Raw genomic sequence first — 18,814 nt, forward strand, 5'->3', positions numbered from 1 at the left:
GTGGCGGCAAGCAGGGTGCTCCCAAGGAGCTCCTTTAAGTGTATTTAAGATGCGAGTTTGGCATTCACTAATATTTGAAACTGTGACTGCCGAACCTGCAAAAAGTGAGGGTTTTCTGCACAGGAGATACCTCAAGTCATTGGAGAAGTACCATCAATGCTGCCTGTGGAAGATCTTTTTAATCCAGTAGGAAGATAGACACACCAACATTAGCATTCTTTCTCAAGCAAACACCATGAGCAGTGTGGTTATGATCATCTAACATCAACTTTGCTAGGCTGGCAATGTTGTCTGGATGTCTAACTCCAGACTCCCAAAGCACATTTTATTCTCCTAGCTAAATCAATGTATACACCAAAGAGGAGGGCAGAGAAAGCTCTTCAAGGATGTCGTTAAAGCCAACTTTAAAAAATGCAACATCAATATCAAGTCATGGGAAACTATTGCCCAGCACTGCCTCAAATGGAAGAAAAGTCTACTGCAAGGATTTCAGTACTTTGAAAAATTATGATGACAACAAGAGAGGGAAAAGTGGGAGTGGCAGAAATGGTGCATCACAGGCTGAATCAAGAATCTGGAGCTGCCCATTCCACACAGAATCATGTGCCCAAGTTGCAACAGATTTTGTCAATCCTGAATCATCCTCACCTGCCATCTTTGGACACACAGATAAGACAATCATGGAAGACAGTTATCCTCAACTGCAAGGGACTGCCGAAGAAAAATATAAAAGACACCTATGCATGATTTCTTTTACTGTGAAGAAGCTGCTGTACATCAGCTTCCACATGGTCCTTGGCAAGGAGGCCAAGACAACTGGAGATCTTGTTTCACTGCAGCCTTCATCTGCCTTTGCAGCTGTTGAGATTCTAACATCTTCTTCCACCTGCATTGAGGACTTGTAGACCCATGGCTAAGGGCAAGACAGGCTTATTATAGTCATGACCTGTACTCACAGCATTGTCAAAGGATATACGTGGCTTATCAGAAGGAAAAGCATGGCCATCTGCTGCCCCAACCACATCCTGGAACTGGTGCCACTTCTTGGTCTGCATCCGCTTATTCGTCAGAGTTACCCTGGCTTATTTCATAGCTAACCTTCCCTGAAGGTCATTCCTCTATCTGCCACCTGTGGACATGCTGGGTAGCAGTACAGCTCTGCCTCCAGAGAACATATAATATCCTCAAAAGAAATAATCAAAATTCAGGTCCGTGAAAAGTAGTATGAACTTTCATGTGCTTTTTCTAACTATTCTTCACTTGTATAATCAGCTTTATGTAATGTATTAGATTATAAGGTAGGATAGTTAATATCTGATGACAACTATGGCATAAGCAGAAACTGCAGGGTTGGGAGGATTTTGTCCAAGTCTGATCTGAGAAGTAACTTCTGTCAGTCAGCAAAGGAAACATGATACTTAGTATAATGAATGTATTGACTGGCTGGCTAGCTGACTACCATGAAAAGGCAGAAAACATGGCTCTTAGGAACAACGGTGCTAACAGAAGGAAATGAAGAATAAGGCTGACTCCATTGGTGGTAGTATCTCTTACCTCAGCATATATTAACATTTATATTTCAAAGTAAAAACTCCAAAAGTTAGGAAACACCAGACTTCAGGGTGATTTTGTGTACTGCTCTTCTTGCTTGATACTCAAGTTATGTCAAGATTTTATTTTTCTGAATATGTCTGTCTCACCTGTGGCTTCTCTTCAGGAATCTAAGGATACAACAAACTGGCAACAAATGGGAGATTGCCAGAGAAGTGGTCTATAATCACTCTGTTCAGTCAGTGAAACAGCAGTCTTGTACTACTTTATTTCAAGTGACGCTGAAAGATCTTTAGGGACATATGCATGATGCCTTTCTTCTTTGACATATACATCTCCATTATGAAATATTTATTAAAAACACTGGAACAGGTTTTGTTATGGCAATAGCAGAGCAGAAAACAAACATATGCCACCCGTGGTGACCCTTCTGGTTTGTTGCATATGCTCACAACACCAGCCAAGCTAAAGAGATCCACAGAAATTGGTACAGATATTTTACAATGGCATTTATCTCCAAAATCCTTGTTGGAGCAGAATGTTTCCTGTTTCATAAGCAGAATCAGCTGTATGCAAAGTCCACAAGCGCATGTGTGGCAGAACTGAAGAAATTAAGCCAGCATGGTGAATTTGGAGCAAATCTGGATAACACTTTGAGGGATTGTTTGATGTGTGGTCTGAGGCAAGAAGCCATAGAGTAACAGAAGTTGATCTTACATGTACCTCAGCTGCGGATGTTTCTTTTTCAAAGCAGATTTCAGCAAAAGACATGGAAGATATGACCAAGAGATGAGATTAATGCCACATTAGCCAACTGTCAGACCAAACAGGCTCATTTTAACTGTTTTCATTGTGGTTGATCAGATCATAAACTGAAATGACTCTCATTTCAAAGACAGATTGTTTCAGAAGTGCCAGATGACATGATGCATACAGGGTAGGTATAACAGTGAATTCAGCTGAGAGAATAATGTGTATTGATGTCATAGGGATAATACCAATAATGATAAGAGATAGGAAAATATTCAATTCTGATATCCCAACTCTAAGAGCTAGTCAAGCCCTTCAAGGAGATGAAAAGAGTCTTGAACCAGCTCAATCTTGGTAAAGCTTAAATGGATTAGACGAGATCATGCTAAAATTCCTAGGACTAAAAAGTACAGGGGCACAGGAAAGGAAAAGACAAAGAATCTGTCTTTGTGGTACATTTTGAAAAGTATCACCTTTTACAAGTTATATGTTTATTAATACTAAAGGAAGGTACAACCCAGAGAATTCCAATCTAGACTAGCATTTCAACATTCGGCCCCCTACAATCATTTTTTTTTAAATATTTGTCATGGATGTAAAAAGTCGTACTGTACAATGGCTATTATACAAATCTAGGTTTCGGGTTCAACTTATTATAAGCGGGACCTATTTGCATCTGTGTCCACAGTGTAGCATTTTATAGCACTTAATATATTCCCATTGACTTTAGTTACAACTCAATGCTTCTGAAAATCAGAGCCAATTCTCAACTCATCTACCTTAACCATCAGTCTATCCTCTTTCTTCTCGAACTCTTGTTTCACTCACTAGACATATTTGAATTTCTACAGCAAATGAATCAAGGGTCATACGGACAAATCTCCTTAACAACCCAATCCTGAGTGATCCTAGTAACAGCTCTATCCCTATAGTCTTGCTGGGGTTGTTTGACCCCAGTCCTCTTTCCTGCCATGGCAGGGGGTCGGACTAGATGATCTGCTCAGGTCCCTTCCGACCCTAGAAACTATGAAACTATGAAACTATACACAGAATAAGGCTGAGCTTCTGTGTAAAAATAGTATAAAATCATATAGTTAAAAACTGTGATAATACATATGCACAAGGGGTGAATTAAAATTGTGCACAGAACCTTATTTTTTGCCTTTTCTAACTTCTGGTTCCCAGTCTTCTATATGTTTTTTGACTCAGAGTGTGCATCTACATAAGATGCTTTACTGTGCAGTTGACTAATTGACTGCATGGTAAAATGTCACTGTCTACACAGGCAGAAGCTTACTGCACAATTAGTCAACTGCAGGGTTAATTTGCTACCTGCTGCAGTGACTGTGCACTAGCTCACATATAGATAGCTGACCAGGATCAAATTTGCTCCTGGTCAGCCTGGGCAACTGGGGTTGGGAGAACAATCCCCTTCCATGGAAGCTGCCTGCTGCCAGGATAGGCTCTGAGCCGGGATCCTAGCCAGGACAATGTCCCCTTGCCCTGGTAGCAGGCAACCCAATTCCAACTCCCCCATTAGAGCAGGGGACTGCTTCCTGCCCCTAGGAGCTGCCTAGTGCCAGGGAGAGCTCTGAGCCTGGCTAGGACAATGTCCCTCTCCCTCAGCAGCAGGCAGCTCCTGGGGGCAGGAAGTAATCTCTCAGACCCCACTCTGATTGCAGAGCTGGGGCTGGGAGCTGCCTCTTTCTGGAGCGCAGGGACATTGTCCCAGCCAGGCTCGATGGTCAAAGCCCACCTAGGCAGCAGGCAGCTGCTGGGGACAGGAAGCAATGTCTCAGCTCCCTGCTTTAATTGGCAAGTTGGGGCTAGGAGCTCCCTGCACCTGGAATTTCCTGCCCAGCCTGGAGCTGGCTGGGTCCTGCCCCAGAACAGGACATGTCGTGACCAACCCTGAGCTGTGTGGGGAAGCCCTAGTGGGCACAGGGCTTGTCCTAATGTGTGCAGGGTGGGAAAGCTCTGCATTAGCAGCTCTCCTGCCCCATGCACATCAGGACCCCTCCCAACATGTACAGGGCCAGGTGACAACTGTCTCCTGGCCCCGTGCATCCTGCCAGTCACTTGGCTAGCACCCAGGGGGAGACTGGATGTGTAGATACACTCCCTCAGTAGGCTTACTGTGCAGTAGTTTTACTGCACAGTAAGCCTACTTCAAATAAATAGCATATGTAGATTTGCCAGTTTCTCTCTCCATTTACTGGCCTTGAGGTTCAGTCTCTTGCTCATCCTAGCTTATTCTTCCCTCTGCCCATCTTAACCCCTCTGAATTTCAATCATTCAACCTAAGCTGCTGAAGCATCAGCAGGGAAAACATTTTTATTTTTCCTTTGTTCTCAGCCTCCTTGCCATGATGCTTGTCCAGAATCCTTCTCAAAAGCTCAAATTAATGCTTGTCAACACCAAAAATTATATATCAACCTAAGTAAAATCATTGTCTTACACTGATTTAGTTGCACAACTGCAAACCCCAATGTAGACACAGATAAATTTGCTTCCAACTGACCTATACCGATTTAATTGACTTAGCATGAAGGTAACTGTGCCAATACCTCTGCTAGTCCTCCAAGAAGGGCAACCATGAACTCAATTTCCAAAACCCAAGAGACCCATACTGAGCTATGTATTTGTGCCTTATTTTCAGGGAAGCTGCATCTGGATTGCTTATTGAACGGTCCATGCCTTGTCCGTTCCATACACTCCTTTATAGCTGCATAGATTTGCACTAATGATAATGTTATCTTTCTATTTTTTCTATATCATCTTCTTAACGTCTCCCATTTGGTCCAGGGACAGGAAGCACCCTCCCCTGGGAAGTTTAGAGAACTGTAAGTTTAAGTTTAAATTAAGACAGCTTCTGGTTTTGTGTAGCATTTCCCTATGGAAAGTCAAGTCAAGTAGGTGTGACTACTTTGCTAAATCAAGGTAAAAGGGAAAGTCCATTCTAGGCAGCTAGACTTCATTTGGACACCCATATTTTCAGCTGTTACAAGCAGGAAGAACAAATGCTCCAGGAAAGTTTGGAGAAAAACATTTATTTTCCAGCATTTCTTTTTACAGACCCAGTCTGTGAAAATTACTTTTTAACCATATAAGATATACATTATTGACAGATTATTTAGAGGTAAATGTGGAAGGAGATAGGCTAAAGAATTATTAGCTTAACTATAAAATATCTTTACTGGTGACACTATGAATCTATCAAGCACTAATTGGATGCACGTGTTATTAGCAGTAAAAAGGCACTGTCCAGTTGTCCACCTTACATAGGAATCTACTTTGAGTGTCTTCTTTGATTTACTGTTCCAATTAGAACAGAATGTTCAAAGAAAGAACACAAATGACCTGATTTAAAAGCAAAGAGTACCTTTAAAGCTATTATTTAGCATTTCACTAGCTGACTTTTAAATGTTCTTTTTCCCTTGAAGCTTTCAGTTGTGTAAAACAGTACCCATCACAGAACTGATTCTGTTTAATAATCCATTTAATTAAGTATAAGCAATATTTTTCTTCTGTAAAGATTTTGATTTTTATGGAAACCTAGCTCTTTCTAGACAAATGCATTTTTAAAACTTAGGGACTTTTTTATGTTCAATAAGGTAACATATCTCTTCAAGTTATACTGGGTTGGCAGAAGCAATAACAACTAGTTCTGTAAGAAAAAATACTTTTCCAGTTCCCAAAGCCAAGCAATAAAGGCAGAACTATTATTTCCAAATAAAAGGAAAAGCATCTGAACAATAAAGCCTTAAGGCATCTAACAATAATTTGAATCCAAAGAAGACTAATTAGTTTTCTATCCATGTACAACATAACTTGTAAGACCAATGCATATGCCAGTCAAAAACCTGAAATATACTTGAGTATATTCCAGTTGTAAATCTTCCCTCTGTTACACATCACATAGTTAGTTTGTCTTATCTTGGAACAAGCAATGAGATTTTCTTTTAATGCAATCAACACTGGTTATGCATGCTGTCAAATTCAGGGGCTATATGAACACAGTTTGTAGTTGCATTGTTTTAAAATGTAAAAAGTGGGGTGTAAAGTTCATTAGAAGTATGATATAAATCACCTTAAACTACATGCAGTTAATGGTCCACTTTTTACTGCAGCTGCACATAATAAACTGATTGCATTAAATCTGTGTAAATTGTAATTTCAACTCAGTACCATGTTCAGAGGTATAACTGATTCTTTGTCAAACACAAGAGAAAAGACTCTTAGAAATAATCCCATAGTGACTCCATCACCTTTCTGCTGACTTAGTTGACTTAATTTCTAGTTCCCCATGTGTAAAACTTTTGAACAAAAATACAATGTTGTTCACAGATTCACAGAAGTTTAGGGCTGGAAGGGACCTCATGAGATCACTGGGTCCAGCCCCGCCTGCTCTGGGCAGGAAAGACTGCTGGGGTCAAGTAACCCCAGCAATGTGTGCATCCAGTCTCCCTTTGAAGATCTCCAGGGTAGATGCCTGCACCATCCCTCTGGAAGTCTATTCTAGAGTCTGGTCACATGAACTGTAAAGAAGTTTTTCCTTCTATCCAGTCTGAAACCTTCTTCTAGGAGTTTATAACCATTGCTCCTGATTTTCCCTTGGGGCGCTTTGGTGAATAGTTGTTCGCCTAGCCCCTGATGCTCTCCCTTGAAATATTCGTAAGCTGATACCAAATCTTCCTAAAATCTTCTCTTTTGCAGCCTGAACAGTCCCGTATCTGTCAGCCTTTCCCCATAGGGCTTGCTCTCCAGGCCTCTAATTATACGAGTGGCTCTTCTCTGGACTCTCTGAAGCTTCTCCACATCCTTCTTGAAGTGTGGCACCCAGAACTGGACACAGTCCTTCAGCTGTAACCTCACCAATGCTGAGTAGAGCGGGAGAATAACTTCCTTAGTTTTGCTTGAGATGCATTGGTTGAAGCATGACAGCATATTGTTTGCTTTGCTAAATGTAGCATAATGTTGCACACTGGTGGCTCATATTCATTTTATGGTCAATTATGACCCCCAGTCCCTTTTGGCCATGGTGCTAGCTAGCGTAGGATTACCGAGCCTGTGAATTTGTTGCAGATTTTCCCTCCCCAGATGGAGCACTTTACACTTCTCAGTGTTGAACTGCATCTGGTTCTGGTCTGCCCATCTAACTAATCTGTCTAGGCGTGCCTGGATCATCAGCCTACCCTGATGTGTGGCCTCACTTTCCCACAGCTTAGCATCATTGGCGAACTTTGACAGCACTTTTCATCCCCAGATCCAGATCATTGATGAAGATGTTGAAAAGCACTGGTCCAAGTACTGAACCCTGGGGAACCTCACTAGCTACCTTCCGCCAGATCAACACAGATCCGTCTATTAGTACTCTCTGGTTCTGACCCCACAGACAGTTTCCCACCCATCTGACTATTGAATTATTGAGCTCATTGTCCTCTAGTTTTGCCCGAAGAGTCTCAGAGAAGAGGCACGAAAGGAACTCTACCATATTTGTTTGTAACCTTCAAGAATCTTCAGTGCAATGAGCTATTGTTCTGAATGCATGGATGGTAAGCTCTCCCTTTAATTAAGAGTAGCTAACCTTCATATATTTCACGTGGGTAGATAAAACTCAGTAATTAGATCAATACTAGGCCCCTTGCTTAACTAGAGTCCTGGGAGATGGGGGAGTTCTCTAGTGAGTTTGCCTGGAAACACTCAGCTTCCTTCACTGTAAGCTTGATGAGACAAAACAGGGCAAAGGAAACCTTTCAGTACCAAGAAGCAGTGAGCAGACCAGTTTACAGAGGAGTTTGGTAGGGAAGTTCTGCTTGGAAAGAGGGACAGAAATAGAAAGATGGCAGATTAAGAGACTCAGAAATGGCTGGAGGATGTTGCAATACTTTGATTGCCAGCACTTCCTCTGCTTTCACCTGTGAGATTTCTGGTCAGGCAAGACTCTTCACTGTTGAGGTTTTCACCCAGGTCCTGGTTTGGTGCTGTGGAGACAGCGGCTTGCAGATCCCTTCCAGTTGCAGCCAGGTTGGGGAGTGCCTGTGATGTGACCGGTGCTTTCTGGTTGTGTCCCTCTGGGAGCAGGTAAGAGAGCTACAGGATGAGCTACCAGGAGGACGTCATCGATTCAGTGCTGGAGGAGAACTCTAGGACTGTGGAAGAAGGACTGCTAGGGGCAGCACTAGAGAAGGAAGAGGATATGGACTCCCAGGAAGGTGGAAGCTGGAAGCTTGTGACCTCTGGCAGCAAACAGAAGTCTTTATCTCCACCTGCAGCAGTTTACCTGGAGAACAGATATACAGCCCTAGGAACAGAGGAGGAGGAACATGCTCCATTGGTGAAGAAGGCCAGGCTAGGCATTCCCAAGATTGGAAGGACTGAGACCACTACTATCAAGAAGAAATGACAGGTAGCAGTGGTTGGACACTCCCTTCAGCACGGGGTGGAGGCAGCATTTGCGCACTTAACCTGTTGTCTTGGGAGGTCTGCTGCTTGCCCAGAGTATGAATCCAAGATGTTACAGAAGGATTACTGAGAGTCATTTGGCCCTATGGCTACTATCCCATGCTGCTCATCCATGTGGGTACTGATGATACTATGGGGGGGGACCCTGAGCAGATAAAAAGTGACTACAGGGCTCTGGATGCAAGGGTGAAGGAGACAGGGGACAGGGGTTCAAGCAGTGTTCTCCTTGATCCTTTTGGTCAAGGGGAAGGGCCCGGGTAGGAGCAGATGCATCCTGAAGATCAACGTGTGGCTATGCCGATGGTGTCACCAGCAATGCTTTGGCGTCTTTGACCATAGGATGTTGTTCCAAGAAGAAGGATTCCTAAGAAGAGATGGGATTCACCTGATAAAGAGAGAGAAGAGCATCTTTGCAGACAGACTCGTAACCTAGTGAGGAGGGCTTTAAACTAGGTTCAGAGGGGAATGGAGACCAAAGCCCTGAGGTAAGTGGGGAAGTGGAAGCACAAGTAGGAGGGGCAAAAGGGGAGGCCTTCTTATTCTTCTTGAGAAAACAGGACAACTGGCTAGTCATCTCAGGTGTCTGTACATGAATGCATGCAGCCTAAGAAACAAGAAGGGAGAATCGCAAGTCCTTGGGCAGTCACGAAACTATGATGTGATTGCAATAACAAAGACTTGGTGGGATAGCTTGCACAACTAGCAAGTATGGCAGAAGATCAACTTAGCTTAGCAGGGAACTCTTCAGTGAGATAAAATACAAGGAAGCTTATAAGTGGAAACCTACATAGACAACTAGGGAGGAGTATAAGAGTATTGCTTGGGCATGCAAGGATGAAATCACAAAGCCAAAGCACAACTGGAGCGTGAAGCATAACTAGAAGGGTCTCTACAAGTATGTCAGCAACAAGAGGAGGATCAGGGAAAGTGTCGGTCCTTTACTACATGGGGGAGTGACAGAGGATGCAGAAAAGGCTCAAGTACTCAATTACATTTTTCACCTCAGTCTTCACAGGCAAGGTCAGTTCCCAGACTACTGCACCTGGCAGCACAGTTTGGGGAGGAGAGGAGCAGCCAACAGTGGCAAAAGAACAAGTTACAGAGTATTTAGAAAGCTGGACATGTACAAGTTCATGGGGCTGAATGGGATGCACCTAAGGGTGCTGAGGGAGTTGGCTGATGTGACAGTAGAGCCACCGGCCATTGTCTTTGAAAATTCATGGCAGTTGACAGAGGTCCCAGATGATTGGAAGACAGCAAATACAGTGCACACGGAAAGAAGGAGGATCCAGGAAACTGTAGACCAATCAGCCTCACCTCAGTTCCTGGAAAAATCATGGAGGAGGTCCTCAAGGAATCCACTTCTAAGCACTTGGAGAAGACGGTGATCAGCAGAGATACTGGTTTTCTCTGATAAAAAAAATCCCAAATTTTGGGTGAAAAGTCACCCCAAATCCACATTTTTCCATGATTAAAATGAAACACCACCTGTGTGTATGTGTGTGTGTGTGTGTGTGTGTGTGTGTGTGTGTGTATTTATATATATGAGCAACTGGAGTTGCAGCTAGCAGTTATATATATATATAGCTGCAACTCCAGTTGTTCTTATATATATACATGAGTGGTGTTTCATTTTAATCAGGGAAGAATGTGGAGGGTAAGGCTAGGATTCAGAAAAATCTGGACAAGTTGGAGAACTGGACCAAAAAAAAAATCTCATGAGGTTCAGTAAGTACAAGTACAAACTCCTGCATTTAGGATGGAACAAATGGTACAGGTTGGGGACTGACTGGCTAAGCAGCAGAAAAGGACATGCGGGTTACAGTGGACAAGAAACTGAATATGAGCCAACAGTGTGCCCTTATTGGAAAGAAGGCTAACAACATAATGAGCTGCATTTGGCGTGTTGCCAGCAGATTTATTTGGTACTGGTGAAGCCACATTTGAAGTACTGTGTCCAGTTCTGGGCACCCCACTACATAAAGGATTTGGACAAATTGGAGAGAATCCAGTGGAGAGTAATAAAAATGGTGAGGGGTCTGGGGAACATGACTTATGAGGAGAGACTGAGGGAACTGGGCATAATTAGTTTAGAGAAGAGATGACTGAGAGGGGATTTAATAGCAGCCTTCAACTACCCGAAGGGTGGTTACAAGGACAGAACTGGATTGTTCTCAGTGGCAGATGACAGAACAAGGAGCAATCGTCTCAAGTTGCAATAAGGGAAGTTTAGGTTAAATATTGGGAAAAACTTTTTCACAAAGAGAGTAGTAGTAAAGCACTGGAACATGTTACCCAGAGAGGTTGTGGACTCTCCAACCCTGGAGGTTTCCAAGACCTGGGTAGATAAAGCCCTGGCTGGGATAAACTAGTTGAGGTTGGTCCTGCTTTGAGCAAGTGGTTGAACTAGATGACCTCATGAGGTCCTGTCCAACCCTAATTTTCTTAGTCTATGATTCAGTTCACTGTGCTAAATAGCAATGTGCTATATGTAATTTCGCTATTTCGTGGCCTCATCTTCCTTGAGTGCAAAGGTGATCAGCCTTGTTTTGCAGGTGGCTATAAATTAAATTTATGAAAAAAGCTTCCTTAGAATGGTATATAGATTTAATAGATTTATAATAGAACTACAATGTTAGTGTGGAAGGTGTACATGGAAGAAATGCAGTGAAAGTAACAGAAAAGTTTAATAATACAATTCCTTCCATAGTCATTTCATGTCTGTGACTCTACACTCTGGGTTATAAATTATATAAGTGAGCTCCACAGTAAATAAAAGCTTAAATGAAAAAGCAACTCAAATAGTGGTAATAAAAAGGTATAGATTTTCTACCCCTCCTACCCCAAAATTACAGGAAATATTTATTAGGAGGCAGGTTGTGATTTCCTGTTTTTCTTATGTCTTTTTACAACTGTCACCATGTGGCAACCCTTTGTAAAAAGTAAAAAAAGTAATGTGAGCTTGGGAAATGTACTCTCTCATTTATAAAGAAGAAAAATCCCATGTTATTTAAAACCAATTATGAAACAGTTGATGTGATATCACATACACTATTTCAATAGTAACCAATATTAAGGCAGCATATTTGCCCAATATTCTATTCTTCTTTATTGCTGCCATCTGGTTGTTATGTATCATTCAGTGAAATGATTTCATTACACCCGAGAGAAATTAAACTTTGGCTTGTTAGCTGTAAATTATTAGAGAGTAGAACTATCTTAGTCATTACCCTTGATCTAAGGTGCACTGGTGTTAACAAACATTATTGATATAAATGTGGGGGGCATGTGGGACCCATACACATTTATGTTCAAAGGCTGTAGAATCAGAGAGCGATAGTACAACTTAGCCACAAAAGTAATTAATACATGCTCATGCATATACACACATACTCTCCTAGTAGTTGTTAATGTCCCTCAGAGCATCTGAACAGGTATTTATGGTATTTAGAATGAAGTAATTCTGAGTTTTAAGCCTTCTTCTACTATATGATCCAAAATTCCTTAAAGCTAATAGAAAACCTAGTATTAACTTCAATAAGACCAATAGATGTGTACCTGAAAGGTTTGTCTAAACCAGAGAAAAAAGTCTGGAACAGCTAGTGTAGAGTTAGCTCCCCTTGTGGCCATTTTTATTCTGTACTCAAGTGCCTTTCTGTGGTGTCACTTCAGATTCTCTCAAAAATATATTAGTAGATTTTCAGCCACTGTACAAACTAATACAATGCAATGGACTTCTCTGAATGCTGGATTCCTGAGAATCTATCGCTGCACTGCTCAGCTAATTTGAGTGTAAGATCCTTGGGATAGTGAGTATGCCAACAGGTGCTGCATCTTTTGTACAGCACTGGGCAAACAGAACTTGAACACCAATCCGTTGATTCTTTCTATTAATTTTAATGAAGTTTGTATCAGGCATCTTAGGTTCAATAAATAGATTCATAAATAGTGGGTCTAATCCTGCAATCCTCAATCAAGCAAATTTTTCACCAAAGACTGCATTCTGGAGCCTGATAATTTTACAGTTCATATTATATTGTTATTCCTGTTAACATGCACAACTTGCATGGTACAAACTTGCAGAAAGGTGCCTTTATATACAACCTGTTTTTGACTGTGTGCCATTCTAAAAAATTAAGACAAGATTTTTCCAGCCATGTCATCACAGATGGGCCCAAGTCTATTGTTTATTAAACTTATTCAATCCCCAGTTTTTAAAGGATGTCATGGGTGCAGCTAAGGTCAGAATTTGGTTGTACTTCTCCATACAGCAATTTCTCTATCTTCACAGATGCTGAAAGCTCAAAATCTTCTAAGTCATCTCACATGTCAAATTATAGTTGACACTTTTGTAATTACTCTTGGTTTTTTGTTTCTCACACACTGATAGTCACTGGAGAGCTGTTTTATTCACTTCTAGACATGCACTTACCAGAAACTGTAGCAAAGGAACTTTGCAGCTGTAACACTGAGGTAAGCACTAGTGCTGAGTGGTAGAGTTTCATGGGCAAAACTCTAGATGTAAAGAATAATAAAACAAAGCCTAAGCTATCCTACATATATCTACTGACAGATAAACTCCAGCTATGCTAAATTATGCAGCTTCCCCCAGGCTTCTGACAGAAGGGTCATAATTCACCTCAGTTCCCAACATCTCATAGGTATCTAAAGGCTGAGGTAATAGTTCTGTGTAATCAAGTTGGAAAACATCTGCCAAAGTAAACCTTTATTTAGTGCATACTATACAATATTTATAGAGCAAAGCTATGAACACTGCCTGAGACATTTTAAGGACTGAGAACTGAACTATGCTTTCTGGATGTTTATTCTGACTTTTTCCGACTGTTCCTCTTACTTGACAGCATTTAACTGGCAGTCAGCCACGAAAGCTGTTGTCTAATTACACTGCATATCATGATCTTGAAGCCCCAGAGATAAGATTTTTACTGCAGCATAAATGGATTTTAAATAGTTTTGTAATCTAAGAAAATTAATCCCCAAATTAAAATATTTAAAAGAACAAAGCATTGTGTGTCAATAGTAATTATTATTTGTTTAGGAAAATGTGGTTTTGGATGAGGAACTGATTTCAGAGGTTAAATACCTTAATATTTAACAGGCTACAATTCAGTGGGCTGGCTGGCTGGCTGGCTATCCCTTTAGGCACAGCATGAATTTATTCACATGTAATTATATATTTGGACAATATCTTAATGATACTACATGCTTACACTGAATCAGTCCAGCTGGGGATCATGGCAGTGTCCTGATTACTTAGCCACATGTGAAACAGGACCTATGCTTTTCACTTAACGTGTTGCCAGAGATGCTTTGAAATACAAAACAGGGTAGGTTGAAATCATTTAATATAAGATGGGCTTTCATGAAGCCATTTAAAATTTGCATCATTAAGAAATGAGCAATACTAAACAAAAGTGTAAAACAGTTTCACCTTTTCATCAAAGGCTATATATTTAAGGAGTTTTGCTTTTAAAAAAATAATCTATACTGTACTTCAGATACCGTCTTAGTGAGTTAAAGAAGCTGCTATTTTTAGGAGATTTTGCTTTACTTTACCTCACACAAACTTTGCTGACAGAGTATTTCTAGATCTGATTTTAATCTGACTTGAATTAATATGCCAGTTTGCCCACTTATCTTGTATTTATATTTGCTGTTTAAACATTAACATTCGTCAAATCTGAAAACAGCTGACATAAGTTTGAATATGAATAATCCTTTAATATGCTCATACACTGAGTGTAAAAAAAGGAGATACACACACAACACCAGAACCTGTAGGCTGCAAAAATGAGCTGTCCCTGAGCAGAGGGGGGGGGGAGGGCTAGATACTGAACACGTGTATGTATTTCAGTGTATGCCCTCTTCTCAGTTATGAATGCTACTGCAGATATTTATGCAGGTGAGTAACTTTACTCATAAGAACAGTCACACTGGATAACTAGGATGTTCGTAGGAGTAAAATCACCTTTATACCTAAGTGGCCCTAAATGTTTACAGGATCAGGCCCCAAATTCTTATCATTCTCTTTCTGCCACAGTACATTAACACAAACCCCATTTTATTGTTCATATGAGGTGCACACAGATATTCAGAACCACATTACTGGGAAACATAATAGGCTGGTCTATTAAAAAACAAGGTCAGATTAATAATATCAACAGCCAGACTTCTTCAAAAAGAAGACTTCCATGTATGATGGTATCTCATAAAAATATTCTCCATGAAACATGATAGTATTACATGGTAAATACATTCTGCTTTGACACCTACAGCATTTACAAACATAGGTTGAACATTGCCAACTGTGATCATTCAAAGATCATGAACATAAGATGCTAAGTGGAGCCAGTAAGAGCCATAACTGAGGAATTCAAGAAAAATACACATATTATGACCGTTTAACAAATAATGCAATAAAGGAGAACTAACTAATCTTACTTTAACATGCCATACTACATCCTGCCAAATCACACTCTATACTTATTAGTTCAAGCAGTCCCCTATAAGCTATCCAGTTGTTTTAGTTTAGTAGAGGGTGTTCCCCCTATGTATATTTGGATTTACAAGCAACCAACCTGAAACCAACTAGTTGCTCTTTACCAGTAACATCAATTAAAGGAGCTTTACTCAAATGTTTGTATGGTAGGGTTCCTCCCCCTGCAACATGCTATTACACAAGGATGTAGTCATTTGAAGTTACAATGCAATATATTGTGATTTACTACAGTGCCCCTATCTTGAGACTGTGCAGGCAAGAAAGTGAATAGAGGTTGCATTTCTCAAGCTTGACTACCAAAAAATATATTACCAGAGGCAGAGGCACACTACTACTAGAAGCCTAATTAGGACTAGAGAAAAAGTTCGCTCTGTGGGTTCACTCTAAACTACCGCAGAAATAGCCTTCTGACTTTTACTTTGAAATTATTTCTTTGGGGGAAAAATGACAACGAAACGTCTGTGAGGTCTGCGTGAATTCAGCCCCAGATGTTTACGACGCAATAGCAGTGCAGCGGCGCTGCAAGCCGAGAGCTCGCCGAAGAAAGCGAGTACAAGGGGACACCACAAAGCGGCACATACGCTATTGACAAGGCAGACATGAGCATCATGTTACCAGCGAGGAGGCAAGGCAAAGACACATAGCAGCGGTGGTGCCTCGGAAAGTTAACTTCATGGGCGCGATTGCTCCAAGCCAACAACATGCGGGGACAGAAATCAAAACCAGAGAAACACTTTTCAGCGTGTGCGTGTGGACAGGCCAAGACGGGGAGGGGAGGGCTGGATCTCGGGGAGCTGAGAGGGAGGTGGGAAATCAAGGTATTGTTTTCAAACACAGCCCCCCACTATTTTAGTAGCAGGGGAGCCTTCTTTCCCGACTCAGGAGACAAGGTCCATTCCTCCCCCCACCTCCCTTTACAAACCTTTCTAATTTGCTCGCCCCCCTGCCAGCCAAGGAAACAAACTGTGATCGCTCAACCCATTTGCAAACCAAATTCGCGGAGGGAGAGGGAGATCAGGAGATAGGCAGGCGGCGGATGCCCAGGGCAGAGCCAAAGCAGCCACCACCTCTCCTCTCTGTGCGGAGGTGTCACCTTCCCGAGCAAGCGGCTTGGAGAAGGCGAGGAGCCGGGGGGGACAGGGTCCCCGGGCTCGGCGGGGAGGGGGCAGAGCCCCGGGGGCAGGGGCAGAGGCAGGGAGGGGTGGGCACTTACTGTAGGGGCAGTTCTCCTTCTTGGTCCCGCTGACCTTGCCGTTCTTCTCGATCTTGAGAAAGTATTTGTTGTAGGAGTAGAGCTTCCTCCAGCGCACGTCTCCCTGGAGGTGGTTGTAGCTCCGCACGTGTCTCCCCGCACTGGGAGGCGAGGAGAAGGACGAGGACGAGGAGGAGGAGGAGGAGGAGGAGGAGGAGGAAGAAGAGTTGGTGGCCTCCGAGTACCGCATGTCCTGGCCGAGGTCATGGCAGGTGACAGCCACGGAAGACACGAGGAGCAGCAGCAGGAGGCAGCAGCGGCGGCGGCAGCGGCGAGGCAGGTGGGAAGAGGCGGAGGCACCATTTGTCAGCATCCATTTGCACATTGTACTGGACCTCTGGGCGCTGGAGAGAGGCTCGTCAACAGAAACATGCTGGAAGGGGAAAGCCGGGGAAGGGGCACGCGGAGAGCTGGTGCCGCCTGCTCCTGCTCAGCCCCCTCTCCGCTCTGATCTGGCCTGAAGTAAGTGCACCAACATCCATAACTCAGAGGACAAAATCGCCTCCGAAGTCGCTGCCTTTTAATCCTTCGGGTCCTCCCTCAGAGAAAGAGTTTGCCGGTTTCTTGGGGGGGGGGGGGGGGGGTGCTGCGGTTAATCCTCTTTCCTTTTGGTCTCTTCCCCCCCGCCCCAACCTGGGCTGAGGCGTCCCAGTGGTTATTTTCTCTTCCTCACTCCTTTCTTCACCATCTTAAGAGGCAGAAAGGTCTGCAAAATAGATGACAGGAGCGTGAGCAACAGGCAAAGCAGTGAGTGGCGGGCCGGCGGGGGTCGCGGCGGGGAGGCCGGGCGCCCCCTCCCCGGGCTCCGCGCCCTCCGCAGCCGCCACCCCGCTCCTGCGCCAAGCCCGGCGGCTCGCACGACTCCCCCGACAGCCCGGGGGGGCAGTTTCTTTGCTGGGCTTGGAGTGGTCCAAAAAAGTAATTAAAAAAAAAAAAATCCAGGGGTGGTGGGGAACAAAAGGAATTAAAAAAAAAAGAAACGAAAAGAAAAGCAAATCACAACTTGTCTGCCTCCCTTTGGTTGTAAGCAGGTTGGAGGCTGTAAGCTAAATGTCAGCGATCCCAAGCCAAAGGTGGGATGTGCCTCTGGTGGTCAGCCCTTATTTGCAGGGGGTCAGGCAGCGGTGGGACATCTGAAACCCTTTTGCAGTTGGAGGGAGCAAATGCCTGCTGTGGAGGGAGCCTCGGGAGCTGCCCTCGCTTCCTCCCCGGCTGCAGCAGGAGCAGGAGCAGCCGCAGCTCTCTGCTAATTGCTCCTCAAGCTCTTCTCCTCTGAGCGCTGGCCACCAGCATGGCTTGGAGACTCATGCTTTACTAATTTCCCTGTCTTCCAGGCTGAACCAATCCCCTCTAGGGAGCCCCCCCACCCCCTTCTTCTTTTTTAACTTGTTTTCTAGAGCAGGATTTTATTTTATTTTTTTGGCAGAGAAGTACTCGAGCAAACCACCTGGAGCTTGTTGCTTTGCTAGCTCCCCACCACCCCCCTCCTGGCCCACTGCTTGGAGGAGGGGTTGGGTGGAGGCTGGAAAGAAGAATATACTGCAGACAGCCCCTGAAAAAAGCAGATTATATGCTGGTCAGGGAGAGTAAAAAGGAAGAGACATAATTAGCTCCCTTTCCTTCCCCTCTGCCAGCTTCCATGGAGGTCTCTCTGCTCCTTTAATGAATCATTGATTTCTCGCTTCCGTTGCTGAAATAAAAAGTTCACACTTGAGCCTGCTCTTCCTTTTAAGCCTCTCAAGATTTATCGTGTCTCTCCCTCCCTCACCCTTCTTGTCTCCCATGAAATCAGGGACCTAAATGACCATTTTCTAATTGCTAACATGAGTCATTTACTGAATTATGAGCCTGACATCAAAGCAAAAGGGGCTTTTATTGGGATTGCGAAGGTTTCCCCATAAAATCTGGCTGAAAGTTGTGCCGTCTCCCCCCCCCCCACACCCCCCCCTTTTCTGCATAAGGCAATTTTCTTGGCCAGAAAGAGGCATATTTTCCATTTTCAAAACTATTCAAAAGCAATTTTTCAAACTGTTCTCCTTGGCCGGGGGTGCCTGGTGTTCTTGTTTTTTGACTCTGTAGAAGTTGGAGTCCTGGCCAGAGCTCCCAATGGACCTGCCATGTCGCAGTGACTGGCCTGACAGATGCAAACACTGCTCTTGTCCCAAGTTATGGCATTTACTAACAGTGACCAGGCTCCTTTGTGACATATTGAATGCATAGACTGTAATAAGGCCTCCGAGGTTCCCTCTGCTCAGACAAGGGAAGGACAGTGTGCA

General features: G+C 43.3%; 1 protein-coding gene across 1 annotated transcript in view; it reads right to left on the reverse strand.

Moving 5' to 3' along the window:
* FGF10 (fibroblast growth factor 10) overlaps window positions 1–18,475 on the reverse strand; it is a 90,915-nt gene extending 72,440 nt beyond the window's left edge. The window contains exon 1 of the mRNA XM_019532031.1: window positions 16,500–18,475. Coding sequence (XP_019387576.1) covers window positions 16,500–16,863 — 364 coding nt within the window. The 5' untranslated portion in view covers window positions 16,864–18,475. The remainder of the gene's footprint in view (window positions 1–16,499) is intronic.
* Window positions 18,476–18,814: the final 339 nt, after the last annotated feature.

This window comes from Crocodylus porosus, unplaced genomic scaffold, assembly GCF_001723895.1.
Source record: "Crocodylus porosus isolate Cpor-Errol unplaced genomic scaffold, CroPor_comp1, whole genome shotgun sequence".
In the NCBI taxonomy this organism is placed as follows: domain Eukaryota; kingdom Metazoa; phylum Chordata; order Crocodylia; family Crocodylidae; genus Crocodylus; species Crocodylus porosus.